The 16,143-nt window shown below is 44.9% G+C and overlaps 1 protein-coding gene and 1 long non-coding RNA gene across 3 annotated transcripts in view; one reads left to right on the top strand and one right to left on the bottom strand.

The window, feature by feature from the left end:
• Nucleotides 1-16,143, top strand: part of susd2 (sushi domain containing 2) — a 100,221-nt gene that overhangs the window by 26,801 nt on the left and 57,277 nt on the right. Inside the window, exons 6-7 of the mRNA XM_078421327.1 lie at nucleotides 2,833-3,034; nucleotides 7,871-7,956. Of these exons, the coding sequence (XP_078277453.1) occupies nucleotides 2,833-3,034; nucleotides 7,871-7,956 (288 nt within the window). The remainder of the gene's footprint in view (nucleotides 1-2,832; nucleotides 3,035-7,870; nucleotides 7,957-16,143) is intronic.
• Nucleotides 13,209-16,143, bottom strand: part of LOC144605775 (uncharacterized) — a 50,725-nt gene continuing 47,790 nt past the window's right edge. For both annotated transcript variants that reach the window (XR_013548890.1, XR_013548889.1), the window contains exon 4: nucleotides 13,209-13,593. This is a non-coding gene — a long non-coding RNA (uncharacterized LOC144605775). The remainder of the gene's footprint in view (nucleotides 13,594-16,143) is intronic.

Genomic DNA, 16,143 nt, shown 5'->3' with positions numbered 1-16,143 from the left:
AAGGCCAGGCCTTGAACAAAGCAGGGAACTACATTCTAAGGCCAGGCCTTGAACAAAGCAGGGAACTACATTCTAAGGCTAGGCCTTGAACAAAGCATGGAACTGCATTCTAAGGCTAGGCCTTGAACAAAGCATGGAATTACATTCTAAGGCTAGGCCTTGAACTACAGTAAAAGACTTTGCAGTTATTTAAAAAAATCTCCATATGTTAAAGATATTTGAAAACTATTCCAACAAATTAACTAATTAGAAAATATATATTTAAAAATACCACCATCTTCATTTCCTTTTCATCCATGAGGCAAGAGGTCGTGGTAAGGTATAATTAGAGCCAATCATGGGGTTATTGGACTTCTGAAGAAACATTTTCAACAATGTATTAAACAAACCCCATTGAATGATTTATCTGATAATGCTATCTCTTCTTTATCTATGTTGGATTGTTACAATGGGACATTTTGAGTAAACCATGTAATAAAGATTATAGTCAGATTACAGAAAGATTATAATCAGCTGTATATCAATTGCAATCTTTGAAGCCATCTCCCTCCTGATTGTATTATTGATTTCATTTCTCTTTTAAATGTCACCATGCCTTAGTTGACAGTACTTCCAGCATTGAATCGTAAAATCATACAGAACAAAAACAGGCCCTTCGCCCCAACCCGTTCATGCTACCCAAGATGCACCATTTAAATTAATCCCATTTGCCCGCTTTTGGCTCAAATTCCTCTAATCCTTTTCTACCATGCACCTGTCCAATCTTTAAAAATGTTGATATTGTATCTGACTCCAATACCTCCTCTGTAACTCATTGCATGTACGCACCACCCTCTGTGTGAAAAACCTGCCCCTCTGATTCATTACCCTCTCACCTTAAATCTACATCCTCTGGTTTTCGAATCCCCTCCCCTAAGAAAACCACTGTTCCTTCACTCCATCTTTTCCCCATGATTTTACACCTCTATAAGGTCACCAATCGGCCTCCTGTGCTCCAAGGAATAAAGTCCTGCCTGCCCAATCTCTACCTGTAGCTCAGATCCTTCGGGTCCTGGCAACAGAACTAAAGCAGCAGCGTTGTAGCAGATGGCCTCATTGCTGTCAGGTCTGTCGCCTGGTCAAAAGTATTGTTGAAGGAAGCAAAGGTGACAACCTCTAAAACATCCTCACCCTCACACAGCTGTGCTCTCTGCCTTAGCCTATCCGTGCTGCCACACCACTGCCTGCTCCAGCCTTCGCTGGGCACCAACACCTTACAATCTTGATTAAATCGACAAATCTGCTCCAAGCCTCCCCTCCCCTCCCCTCCCTCCCCCCCCCCCTCCCTATGACCAATGTTTGTGTCGAACATTGTGTGGATATGGTAAGTGTGTGATAAATGATCCAGCTGGCTAATAACATTTGTAACTGCTTCCATCAACCTTGGCCACAATAACGTTCTCACTTTGGGCATTAATCTCAATGCTAATTGCTTCTGCCACTGCCTTGGGTGGCACATGAGCATGGTCAGTCTTTTCCATTCAGATCTCAGTCTGCATGAGCAACATAGGTTGTTGGCTCCTTGATCCATGTTGCTCTTGTTCATGGTCCCAAGTTGTCCAACGTCTTCCCTCTGTGATTGGACCCTCTTTAGGAGTTGAAAGTAGGTAAATTCCTGCCGTTTGTTCCATTTGATGGCCAGGTCTCATGATGTCTCTCGTGTTTAAGACATGCTGGTGGAGGAAGCATAGTGATTGGCATTCTCTGGCTACTCGTGTGTGAGCAGCCAAATTATTCCCAAGTGGAACTTTCCAAAATGGCATTAGTGCAAAGTACTGTTCCATTTTAGTAAACAAAGAACTTCAGATGCTGGTTTATATTTTAAAAAAGGCAGAAAGTGCTGCAGTAACTCAACGGGTCAGGCAGCATCTCTGAAGAACATGGATCGGTGATGTTTCGGGTCAGGACCCTTCTTCAGACTGAGTGTGGTGGGGAGGGCAAAACAGCTGTAAGAGAGGAGGGGCAGGACAAAACCTGGCACAGGTGGATACATGTAAAGGTTTTTAAATCAAAAATCCCCATCACCTCTACTATCAAAACCACTCTTCACCTGGACAATCAAAAATCCCCTTCACCTGTATCCACCTATCACTTGCCAGGCAAATTCCCTTCACCTGCTCCACCTTTCTTCCAGTTTCTTCCCCTCCCTACCACAATCAGTCTGAAGAATGGTCTCAACCCAAAACGTCATCTGTCCATGTTCTTCAGAGCTGCAACCAATATGCCCCATCTACACTAAACCCACTTACCTACGTTTGGCCTATATACTTCCAAACGTTTCCTATCCATGTACCTGTCCAAATGTATTTTAACTGTTATTGTACCCGCCTCAATTACCTCCTCTGACAGCTATTTCCATACACCACCACCCTTTGTGTGAAAAGGTTGCCCCTCATGTTCCTATTAAATCTTTCCCAACTCACCTTAAACCTATGTCCTCTGGTTCTTGATTTCCCATCTCTGGGCAAAAGACTGCATTTGCCCTATGTTTTCCCCTTGGATCTTATACACCTCTATAAGATCACATTTCATCCTCCTGCACTCCAAGGATTAATGTCCGAACCTGCTCAACCTTTCACTGTAGCTCGGGCCCTCGAGTCATGGCAACATGCTCATAAATTTTCTCTGCACCCTTTCCAGCCACGTCTTGTTTCACCCTTTCGTGTTTCATTTTGATATCAATGTTCACACACCAATGAATTGCAGGCCACTGTCAGTGGACTTTCTTTTGATTTGCGAAGTTTATAGAATAGCAAGATCAGTTTGTCATTGAGGTGCTTTATATTAATTCAGGAACGTGAAAGCGCTCTGGAGTCCAAGCCACGCTCTTGCCTGGCACCTGGGAGAAGACTTCAGGAGAAATTCTGCTGCCTGGGCAACGGAAAAGTGCCTAAAATGGGTCGAGCATGAACAGACCCTTCCTGATTTCCTGTCGGAGATCGCAGACTGCCCCTGTACACTGGCACAATCTCGAGCCGATACTGGGCGATTTCACGTGAGTGCCATATTTCATTGAGCAGAGAACTAAACCGATCTATTATATCTTTCATCTTAGATGGACATTGTAAAAATAATCACCCCCTTTACTCCCAAACTCCCTGTTTCCTCTGCACATAACCCTGGTATATACTGGGGTATCAATCACCTATGCTAGTTGCCTTTACACTCAAGCCCTGCCCTTGTTATAACCAGAAAGCCAAGACTTCACTGACTCCACATTGCAGGCTGCTCTGAAAGGTTAGATCGCATGGGATCCAGGGACAGCTGGCTAACCGGATACAGAAATGGCTTCATGGAAGGATGCAGGGGGTAAGGTGCAATTCTGACTGGAGGTTAGTGGCGAGTGGCGACTTGAGATATTAGTTTTAGGCCCATTGCTGTTTGTGGTTTATATCAAAGATTTGGCTGAGAATGTACAAGGTATAATTAGTTAGTTTGCAAATGACGCTACATGAGGTGGTATTTTATTTAGTGCAGATGATTATCAAAAATGACAGATTCAGCTGGGCAAGTGGGCTGAGGAATGTCGTGGAGGTTTATGCAGATACGTTCACGGTATTGCATTTCAGAAAGTCTAATCTCTGCAAGATCTACACAGCGAATGGTCGGGCCCTGGGAATGTTGAAGAGCAGAGAGATCGAGGAGTTCATATAACATAGAACAGTACAATGTAGGAAGGAGTTGCAGCTGCTGGTTTAAACCGAAGAAAGACAGCAAGCTGGAGTAACTCAGCCGGACAGGCAGCATCTCTGGAGAGAAGGAATGGGTGACGTTTCGGGTCGAGAAATGTAAAATGGAATTTAATCCGGGCAAGTCACGGTGGCGTAGCGAATGCAGCACCAGAGACCCGGGTTCGATCCCGACTATGGGAGTTTGTACGTTCTCCCCTAACCCTCGTGGGATTTCTCAGTGATCTTCGGCTTCCTCCCACACTCCAAAGACGCACAGGTTTGTAGGTTAAATTACTTGATAAATGTAACAATTGTCCCTAGTGGGATCGTGTTAATGACGAGGATCGCTGGTTGGCACGGACCCGGTGGGCTGAAGGGCCTGTATCTCTAAACTAAACTAAACTAAAGGTGTTGCATTTTTGGAGGTTGAATGTATGTAGAGTGTATACAGTTACTGGCAAGACCCTTAACGGCATTGATATACAGAAGTTTGCAGAAGTCCATGTTCATCGCTCACTGAAGGTGGCAGCACAAGGAGATAGAGTGATAAACAAGGCATATGCTATGCTTGCCTTCATTGCTCAGGGCATTGAGTGTAACAGTCAGGAAATCAGGATGTAACTCTATAAGACATTGGTTAGGCCGCATTGGAGTATTGCGTGCAGTTCTGGTCGTCCCATCTGGTAAGGATGCGGGGACTTGGGAATGGGTGCAGAGGTTTACCAGAACGCTGCCTGGATGAGAGGGATTCAGGAACAAGCAGAGGTTGGATAGACTTGGACTTTCTCTGGAATGTCAGAGGTTGAGGGGAGATGATAGAAATATATTCAATTATGAGAAGTATAGATGGGATAGACAGTCAGAGCTTTTTCCCAGCGGTGGTGTTGGAGGCAGATACGATAGTGGCTTTTAAGATGCTTCTAGACAGGCACATGGTAGTGCAAGGAATAGAGGGATACAGATCATGTGCAGGCAGAAGTGATCATTTTAACTTGGCATCATGTTCGGTGCAAACATTGTGGGTGGGAGAGCCTGTTCCTGTGTTGCACTGTTCTATACATAGACACAAAATGCTGGAGTAACTCAGCATCTCTGGAGAGAAGGAATGGGTGACATTTCAGGTTGAGAACCTTCTTCAGAAAAATCTTTTGCTTAGCTCCCAATATTCACTGTAGGACCTCATCCCATGCCCTACTCATGTCAATGTTATGGACATACCCAATGACTTCTGGCAGCTCACACTCCACTTTGAGAATGTTCTGCAGCCGCTCTGAGATATCCTGGACCCTGGAGTCCCGTTTGCTGCCTCTGAATCTCCAGTCTGTCCCCCTAACTATCGAGTCCCCTATCACCATTGCTCTGCTGACTTCACCCGGCCTCTCTGTGCCTCAGACCTAGGCCTGGAACCACAGAGCTGTTCTCCCCTAAATGGTCATCCCCTCAACAGTATCCAAGTGGTTTACCTGTGTTGCAGGGCTATGGACTCGCGGGAATCCTGAACTCTTTGTCTGCTCTCTTTCCTGATGGTTACCCATCTATTCTCTGCCTGCCACTCAGGTGTGCCCACCTGTCTATAACTCTTATCTATGACTTGCTCTCTCCTGGGCAAACTTGAAGGTATCCAGCCTCAGCTTCAGCTCCCGAACATGGTCTTTAAGGAGCTGACCCAGGACCCACCTCCTGGGGATGTGGCCCTCAGGGACACTGGGCATCTTCCTGAGTTCCCACATCCTACAGGCTAAGCACTCCACTGCAGTAGCCCCAGTCTCTACTACATAAGACCAAGTTGCACTCCGAAACACAGCTACAGAGCAAACCTCATCCAGCAGTCACGCTCACCGAAGCCTCCTCTCACCAAAGCCTCCTCTCACCAAAGCCTCCTCTCACAGAAGCCTCCTATCAGAGAAGCCTCCTCTCACCAAAACCTCCTCTCACAGAAGCCTCCTATCACAGAAGCCTCCTCTCACCAAAGCCTCCTCTCACCAAAGCCTCCTCTCACCAAAGCCTCCTCTCACCAAAGCCTCCTCTCACCGAAGCCTCCTCTCACAGAAGCCTCCTCTCGCCGAAGCGGACTGAGCCCAAACCTCAGGTTCCATTCTTGCTCTGGCTGGTCCACTTAATAACCAGTTACTAAGCTACCTTTGGCAGCTGTAAACAACAATTAGCCAAGCTGTGACACTTGCCGACAAATCCCGCCAGATGAGACGAACCAACTTGAGGCTACCTCTTAACCTCTTCCCGCTCTCGATTTAAATCCCGACTGATGGGATCCTGTGCAGGATGAGGCTGGAAGCCAGTACTGATGGTGATGAAAGAGGGTTCAGAACAGACAGGAGAAGGGAAGGGAGTGAGAAAGGACTGGTGGTTAGAATTGCATTAATTTCAATGCGAGAGACCTGATGACGGATGAGCTTAGAGCATGGATAGATACATGAGACAGGGATGTTGTAGCCTTTACAGAAACCTCTGTGCTATCTACAAACGGTCAACAATGAGCTTTTGATTTGAGATTTCTACGCCATTCTAAGAATCTTCTGTCTTAGAGCTCCAACTGTGTTTCTGTGTAGATAGCAGATAGAAACATGGTGGCTTTGTCATGGTGATTCTCTGCTTGTTAGCAATGAGAATAACTGGAGAAAACATGGCTTGATTTAAATGCATGAAAGACAATGACCATGCCCGATCATAGTTTGGACGCTTTAATTAATTATTTAATTTTCAATTAAAAAATTAATTAATTAAAATCGTTGAAAACATTAGCGAGGCATTGGTGCTGGTTTCTGACGGGCACCGTGATGGACGCACCACACATCTCTGTCCTCCATACAGCTGGCCAGCTCCTCTTTTGTCTCTACATATGTGTTTTCCATCAACGTCTTCAGCATGGTCTTGTTTGGTCGTCCCAGGTTCTGTCTTCCATGGGTGGGTTCCCACAGCACAACCTTGTTTGCTGGTATTTCTGGATGGCAGTGGCAATGACCAGTGAGCCTCATCCTTCTCGACCTGATCCTCTCGGTAAGAGCTGGAATCTCCCCATTGCGCTGGGCTTTGGTGGTGTGGCCCTTCCAACTGACATTTTGAACTTTTTTGGGTGTAGATACCATCGAGTAACTTGGACAGTGCGCGAGTGAGAGTCCATGCCTCAAACCCGTACAATAATATTGTCTCTACAATTGCATGGAAGAATCTCAGTTTGAGACCCTTAGACATCTGAGACGTCCAGATTTTCCCCGTGATATTGAGGGCTTTCCATGCGAGCGCTTTCCGGACCTTGATGTCATTCTCTGAGCTCTGCATCCTCGCTCCCAGGTACTTGAAGTCCTCCACTTTCTTGAGAGATGCACCGCCACTAACTCATGAGCCTAAGAGGCTCATTGTCACCACCGTTGAAAGCCATGTACTCTTGGTATTGAGGTGGAGGCCCACTTTCTCGCACTCCGTCTCAACACTGCCGAAAGCATTGGTGCTGATCTTCCACTAATCAATATAAGGACTGCATGATGGGATACTTGCAACCCCTTTCCAATGCAGCAACATTACAGAGTGGAGCTGGAGACCAGGCACCCAAGATGTTGCAGCAGTTAGTCCTGCTGCCTCGCATCATTTGATTCTGACCCAGAGCAGGGGTTTGCATGTTCTCTCTGTGACTGCATGCATTTCCTCTGAGTCTCTGGATTCCTCTCGCATCCCAAGCATGAGCTGCTAGATCTCCAGTTGCCCTCTGTAATGTTAGATCAACTATAGGTACTGGGGATACAGGGAGGGTTGATGAGCACGTAAGAGAGAGATCACAGGGAAATTAGAGGGGGAAATGGGATTACTCTGAGAATCATCACATACTCCATCGGCTGAATGGCCTCCTCTATGGTGACAAGTATGTGAAATGGGAATATGAAAAAACCAGGGAATTTTTATTCATGCTAATACATTTTAGCAATATATATATTTTCTGAGACTAATAGGGAAATGTTGAACAGAATTCCCCTTTGTGCTTTCTTTTTTCCTTGAGTAGAAGCTGGAACATTGCTCAATGGTGATGCTCGTGCCCATGACAAGGGCATGGGCTCAGATCTGTGATGGCAGGGGAGGGATTGTGAATCCAGGATGTGGCTGGGGATGACTGGGGCTGCATTGACTGGTCAATCTCATTTCTACTGCAGCCAGACTATGGATGTGACATTGAACATGGCAGTATGTGCACCTACCATCCCGGAGCTGTCCACTGCGTCCGCGCTATCCAAGGAAGGTAAGTGGAGGACTTCAAGTACCTGGGACCTTTCACAGGACTGTCTAGGTATTCTGGGAGTGTTTCGACGTGAATCATAATTTCTGCTCTAGCCTGCGTTGCTTTTCACACCTTGAGTGGGCAGTGTGCCAGATACTGGCCCTTCATCCAAGACCCACCTCACCTCCTGACAGCCTGCTGGGCTGAGCCTCTTCTTCATCTGCCAGCTGTAGACATTCCACTTGAAAGATTAGATTAGATAAAATGAGGCTTATTTATTGTCATGGGGTGCAATGAAATTCTTTGTTCACCTGAAACTCACCGAGCAAACAGCATACACTTAGCACTGATTAATACAACAACAAATATAACAGAGTGCAAAACCAGAATGGTGCAAACATTGGAGAGCAATCTGAAGTCGTGCAAGACAACATTAAAGACCAATAATGGAATAACTGAATGAGGTAGAGTATGTTGCAGCTAGGAAGGGGGTGTGAATGTGGTCATTGGTTCACAAAGCTGATAGCTGTAAGGAAGAAGCTGTTCTTAAGTCCAGACATTCAGCCCTCCAAGCTCCTGTATTTTCTCCCAGAAGGCAGGACTGGAAAGGGAATGGCCAGGGTGATTAGTGTCATTGATCCATCCAGCCTTCTGATGCAACACATTGTGAAGATGGACTGGATGGAATGAAGTGACAAATCTGTGATGGGCCGCACTGCCATCTGATGGAATAGTTTCTCTTGTAATTCTATTCTCTATAATAGTTTGGGAGAATCCTTGTGAAAATTCTGGATCTTCTTAAATGCCTGGGGGAGTAATTACCCTGAGGCATTTGACAGTCAGGGTGGAGGAGATAAGCAGGAAGGAACTGCAGATGCTGGTTTAAACCGGAGATAGACACACAATACTGGAGTAACTCAGCGGGACAATGATTCATCTCTGGAGAGATGGAATGGGTGATGTTTCAGGTCGAGACCCTTCTTCAGACTAGAGTCATGGGAAAGGGAAATGAGAGATATAGACGGTGAAGTAGAGAGATTTAGAACAAAAGAATGAAAGATATGTAAAAGGTAACGATGATAAAGGAAACAGGCCATTGTTAGCTGTTTGCTAGGTGAGAACGAGAAGCTGATGTGACCTATGACCAATGATGTATGTCGGTCAGGAAGTTCAGACACCAGTTGCAGATGGAGGCCCCAGGACCAAGGTCTAGATGCTCAGGGATTAGTTTATTTGATAAATCGGTTTTAAGGCCATTAAATTAATTAATGAATAACATCCTGAGATATTTATGGTTATTGTAAAGTTGATCCAGAGCTGAATGTAGATTGTGTCCTTCATAACCTATTTGTCTTATATGGAAATTGCACAGGGTTTTGATCGTCTGGGAGACTGGTGCTGATGTAGGTCATCATCGCTCTTTTAAAACACTTCATTATTGAGACAAATCACTTTGTTTTTTCTTGGTGACTGGAATAGGATATATAACATAGAACATGGAACAGTACAGCCCAGGAATGGGCTCTTTGGCCCACAATGTCTGTGTTAAACATGATGCCTAACTGATCTCATCTTCTTGTACATGATCCATATCCCTCTATTCTCTGCACTTACATGTGCCTAAGTCAAAGCCTCGTAAACACCACTATCGTATCTGCATCTACAATCATCCCTGGCAACCACCATGCTCTGTGTGAAAAAATTGCTCTGCGCATCTCAATGAAACTTTTCCCCTCTTGCCTTGTAGCTATGTCCTCTATAGCTAGTGTTAGACATTTCCACCCTTGGAATAAAGGTTCTGACTGTCTACCCTACCTATGCCCCGCAAAATTTTATACACTTCTATCAACTCTTCCCTCAACTTCCGATGTTCCAGAGAAAACAATCCAACTCTATCCAACCTCTCCCTCTAAATGAAACCCTCTAATCTAGGCAGCATTCTGTGAAACCTGTTTTACACAAAGGATAGTAGGTAAATGGAATGGGCTGCTGGAGGAGGTAGCTGAGGCAGGTAACATCACATCGTCTGAAGAAGTGTCTCAATCTGAAACGTCACCCATTTCTTCTCTCCAGAGATGCTGCCTGGCCCGCTGAGTTACTCCAGCCTTTTTTGTCTATCACATAGTTTAAGAAACCTTTGGACATGTACATGGAATGTAAAGGTTTGGAGGGATACGGGCCAAACGCCGGCAGGTGGGATGTGTAGATGGGGCAAGATGGTCGGTGCGGGCAAGTTGGGCCGAAGGCCTTGTTTCATGCTGTTTGACTCAATGATTCCTCTGTAGCCTCCAAGACTTTCCTGTAATGGGGCGACCAGAACGGAATGCAATTCTCCAAATGCAGGCTAACCAAAGTGCTGCATCATGACTTCCTGACTCTTATATTCAATGCCCCTAACAATGAAGGCTAGCATGCCCTACGCCTTCTTTGCCACCCTGTATACTTGTGCTGCCACCTTCAGCAAGCAATGATCTATGACTCTACAATCCCTCTACACATCAATGCTGTTAAGATTTCCTTGAAATAGACAGGATGCAGTAAACTGTTGAGTGACGATGTTGACAAAGACTGTAACCAGTTGATCGCTGCATGATTTCAAACTCGCACATAGACACCATCCTTGCTGGCTGCTTTCCGAAGGTTTACCCTCTTGAAAGCATTTGTGACTTCTGCTACCAAGATGCATGGGGCAGAGGCAATGGGAGATGGAGATCTCATCTAGGTGGATATTCGTTTGCCTGTTCAAAACGAACATAAAAGGCATTCTGATGTGGTGGTGATGCATTGTCGCCAGAGATTGTCCCTGATTTCAGCTTGTAGCTCATGATGGTATTCAGGCCCTGCCGCAGTCATCTGGAAGTTTATGACCCCTACCTCCAATTTCATCTTCCTCTTTAATGAGGCACTGTAACACTCTGTGCAGACATACAGGGGCCTTCCTAACATTCATTAAATTGCAAATGCTTATCTGGGTGCCAAATAAAACTGGCAATCTGCTGACAGTTATGATCTGGACGTCTAATGGTGTCAACATGGGACATTTTGTCCAAGTTGTTATTCTGGAGCAGATTGCATGATGTATCCAGAGTGTGAGACTCTTCTACATAAATTCCCATTGTTTGCCAAAGCTAGATCAGTGGTGTCACTCTCCGTTCCGGAGTCTTCTTGAAGCAGAAGGACCTTATACAACTGCAGAAGGACCTCCTTGCTCCTATACTCAAATCCTCTCGTTACGAAGGCCAACATGCCATTAGCTTTCTTCACTGCCTGCTGTACCTGCACGCCAACGTTCAGTGACTGGTGTACAAGGACACCCAGGTCTCGTTGCACTTCCCCTTTACCTAATCTGACACCATTGAGATAATAATCTGCCTCCTTATTATTGCCGCCAAAGTGGATAAACTCACATTTATCTACATTATACTGCATATGCCCACTCACTCAACCTGTCCAAGTCACCCTGCAACCTCCTAATATCTTCTTCGCAGTTCACACTGCCACCCAGCTTTGTGTCATCCGCAAACTTGCCATTACTTCTAATTCCATCATCCAAATCATTAATATATATTGTAAATAGTTGCAGCCCCAACACCGAGCCTTGCAGCACTCCACTCGCCACTGCCTGCCATTCTGAAAAGGACCCGTTTATTCCTACTCTTTGCTTCTCTATCCATGTTAATACCCTGCCCCCAATACCATATGCTCTAATTTTGCTCACCAACCTCCCGTGTGGGACCTTATCAAAGGTTTTCTGAAAGTCTAGATACACCACATCCACTGGCTCTCCTTCATCAATTTTACTTGCCACATCCTCAAAAAATTCCAGAAGATTAGTCAAGCGGGATTTCCTGATTAGTCAAGCAGGTATCAACACCAGTTGATCGGGCTATTTCCTAAATATCATTCCGATGTTTCTCTATAAATGTGGTGATGGAGTGAATATAACATGGACACCGACTTCTTCTTCAATCTCCCACCCTACCCATTTCCAGTTGTTGGCATAAGGGATCACTTTCCAGCTATCTGACACCCTGTTGTAAAGTAGGCTTGAAATTCAGACTGATATTCCAATTGGAAGACATTTGATTTGATTTCTATCTCTCGTAATAAATTGTTGTGAATTGAAATCCTGCTGTGCAATATTATTAACTGTGAGTTCATGTAGCCCATTAACACAGTTGGTATTTATATCCCAGAGGGCAATTTTAGAAACATGGAGACAAGACTGGATAATTCATCCCTCAGCTGTGACCTGTCATCCAGTGAGGTGATAACTGTTCTATTCTACTCATTCCAATAAAATAATGAAGCACTTGTGTAGACAGGTACAATACGTTGATGCCAGAGCTGAGACGTTATAACTATCTGGACAAGTTTCATTAATTTTCTGCAGAGGGAAGAAGGCAGTAGTATTATGTCTCGATAAAGGTCTTTAAAATTCAGAGGGGTTTGGAAAGAAAAGTTGGAAAAGATGCTTCCATTTGTGGTAGTCCAAACTAAGGGTCTTAAATGTATCACTAATAAAAATATACACTAAACTTCTGTTTCAAAAGGGACAGGAAATGGCTATTTCTAGGAGTACGAATGCGCCACTGTGCAAAGGCGTAGTGGTAGAATTGTTGTCTCACAGCGCCAGAGACCCGGGTCTTATCCTGACCATGGGTGCTGTCTGTACAGAGTTTGTATCTTATCCCTTTGACCACGTGGGTTTTCTCAGGGTCCTCCAGTTTCCTGCTACATTCAAAAGACGTTCAGGTTTATAAGTTAATTGGCTTCGGTAAAAATTCTAAATTAGTCCTCATGTGTGGCACAGTGCTACAGGGAGATCACTGGCCAGCATGGACTCGGTGGGCTGAAAGGCCTGTTTCCACGATACATCTCCAGTCTAAAGTAAAAGAGAGTAATTGACAATATGAATATTCATACTCCAGCACTCAATATCTTTTATTATAAACCAGGATCTGCATTCCCTTGTTTCCATATGAATGTTCAGTATTTTAATAATAATAATAATAATAATACATTTAATTTATATAGCGCTTTTCAGGAAACTCAAAGACGCTTTACAGAGCAAGCAAGACATAAAAACAAACAAAAGATTTGTCCAGACGGAGAAGCGGCGAACAAACAGCGCCAGCGTCCTCCCACGTCAGGGTCCCCCCACGTCAAGGTCCCCCCACGTCAGGGTCCCCCCACGTCAGGGTCCCCCCACGTCAGGGTCCCCCCACGTCAGGGTCCCCCCACGTCAGGGTCCCCCCACGTCAGGGTCCCCCCACGTCAGGTTCTCTTGAGTAGGAACTGCTGATACTGGTTTACATCGACACAAAATGCTGGAGTAACTCAGCGGGCAGGCAGCATCTCTGGGGAGAAGAAATGGGTTACGCCAGCATTTTGTGTCCAACTTGATTCTGTTAATCAGTTAGCCGTACTTCTTATGTAACTACTGTGCAATATGTTGTGAAGAACTGGTCATTCACAGGTGAATGAGTAGGTGGGGTACCTACCTATCACAGGGAAGAGGACATTGACCCTGCATGTGGAAGGCAGGGGACGGGGCAGATGCAGCCGTGCAGCTGGGAGGTGCTACCTGCACCGTCCCATGCATTTTTCAGGCCCAGCAGTGCATGGACATAACTCATTCAAATTGGGATGGTCATCCTGGAGGAGAGAGGGAAAGATCAAGCAAAGATCAATTATACTTTATGTGTAGGAAAATAACTGCAGATGCTGGTACAAATCGAAGGTATCACAAAATGCTGGAGTAACTCAACAGGTCAGGCAACATCTAGGAGAGAGGGAAGTGGTGACATTTCGGGTCGAGACCCTTCTTCAGACTGATACTTTATTGTCACATGAACCGAGGTACAGTGGAATGCTTTGTTTTGCTGCCAACCCGGTTAAATCATACAGCAGACCTCACCTAGGCAGTACACAAGTGTTGGGTGATGTTTCGGGAGACCTTTCTTCAGATAGCTACTCCAGCTTTTTGTGTCTATCTGTCGGTTTAAACCAGCATCTGCAGTTCCTTCCTACACAAGTGTTGCCATGATTTGGCACCAACAAAGTTACAATAGTTCACCGAACATTCCTAGCTACTGTCTGCTGTCACACGAGAATGAGGTTCCATTCCAATTAAACTCCAAACTATGAACTGCACTCGGGACTTGGGGCTTTGTTTTTGTCTTTATACTATGTTATTTGTTTTGTATACTGAGCTTCTTTTTGTTGTTTATTAAGGCGTCCAGTGAGTGCTATGTTTAGATATCTGTGTGCTGCTGCATGTAAGAATTTTGTTGTTTCATTTCAGGACGTATGACCATAATATATTCTTGATTGGTGACTCTCGACTCTGGAGGAGGAAAGGGAGGCAGAAAGGTGGACAGGCTGAGGAAGCAATTCCAGAGTTTAGGCCTTGTTTGTGAAAGATGAACCAGTTAAACTAAATCATTAAGAGGGTGGAATTGGGGATGAGGGATACAGATACCTCAGAATGATGCGAAGCTAGAATGATATCACCAAGATAGGGAACGATGAGGGCATTGAAGGGATTTAAAAAGACATATTTCAACATTGGGACATTACTTAATAGGTAATCGTGAAAGGTCAGCTATGTTAAGGATGAAAGAGAGTTGGTCTAAAGGAAAGTATGCTCAGAGGTTTCAAGTGTGTAGAGGGTGAAATGAGGGAGTGTGTTTGAATGGTCAAGTCAAGACTAGGCACGGATAAATGTTTCAGGTGGGGATGAGTTGAAGTAATTGCAAAGCTGTGGCAGCTTTTGCACTATTAAATTTGGACACGTGATATTAGATCAGTCTGCTCACTTAGTTGGATACGTTAGATCCTCTGGCATTGTATTCAATTAGAGCTGGAGTTACTTAAATAATCACTCTCCTCAGATGAAAATGATGGGACAAATAAAGAATTCCATTTTCATGTGTGGGAAGGAACTGCAGACACTGGTTAGACACAAAGTGCTGGAGTAACTCAGTGGGACAGGCAGCATCTCTGGAGAGAAGGAATGGGTGACGTTTCAGGTCAAAACCCTTCTTCAGACTGAGAGTCAGGGGAGAGGAAGACTAGATATGGAAGGGTAAGATGTGAAAACGACAGATTAAAGGAGACGATGATCAAGGGAATGTGGAATTGTTAATTGTTGGCTAAGGGGAAGGTGAAAACGAGGCATACAATCGGTAAAATTAATCAGGAGCACGGTGAAACAAGTTGGAGAACTAGTGTAGGGGAGAAACAGAGAGCGAGGGAAAGCAAGGGTTACTTATTCCCATTTTCAGTTATATTTTTGAGTGTCCCAAGGACATCAGTTTCTATGTGCCTCTTTTACTGTTTTTGATTGTCCCATTTCTTTGGTTGTTGTTTTTACTGTTTCTCACTTACTTTCTCCCTCTATGTCTGTCTCTCTCTCTCTGTGTCTCTTTCAATCAGCTTTTTTCCCTTATTGTTTTTTTTCTCTCTCACTCATTCACTCACACACATATCCACTTTCTCATTCGCAGAATATCTCAGCAGGTCAGGCAGCATCTCTAGAGAACATGGATGTTTCAGGTCAGGACCTTTCTTTACACCTGACCCAAAACATGGATCTGAGGTTCCTTGTCTCCACTGTCTCATCCCCAGACTAAGTGCGCCATCTAGTGGCTTGTTTCTACTGTCTCATCCTCAGACTAAGTGCGCCATCTAGTGGCTTGTTTCTACTGTCTCATCCCCAGACTAGGTGCGCCATCTAGTGGCTTGTTTCTACTGTCTCATCCCCAGGCTAGGTGCGCCATCTAGTGGCTTGTTTCTACTGTCTCATCCCCAGGCTAGGTGCGCCATCTAGTGGCTTGACAATAAAGGACCAATGCATTTCTTCCTATTCTCTCCACTCAATCTTCAGTTCACTGTCATTTTGCAACCACGTGATTGGAATCAGCTGGAGTGGGTAGTTCACTGCTTAGTAATTATGTTGTGCATGGAAGTTCCTTCTCACAGAGGGTGGTGTCCCAGGAATTGTCTATCCCACAGGGTTGTGGTGGCTGGATCATTGGCAGTATTTCCACTGAAGATGGACACATTTTGAAGAGATGGCAAGGACTATGGGGATCTAGGATGGAAGTGGAGTTGAAGCTTGGGGTGGATCAACCATGATCATGTTGAGTGGTGGGATTGAGTTAAGGGGTTATTTCTACTCCTATGGTTTTGTGTTCTTGTGTG

Source organism: Rhinoraja longicauda, chromosome 25 (genome assembly GCF_053455715.1).
Source record: "Rhinoraja longicauda isolate Sanriku21f chromosome 25, sRhiLon1.1, whole genome shotgun sequence".
NCBI lineage: Eukaryota > Metazoa > Chordata > Chondrichthyes > Rajiformes > Arhynchobatidae > Rhinoraja > Rhinoraja longicauda.
This window is presented reverse-complemented; position numbering and strand designations above follow the sequence as displayed.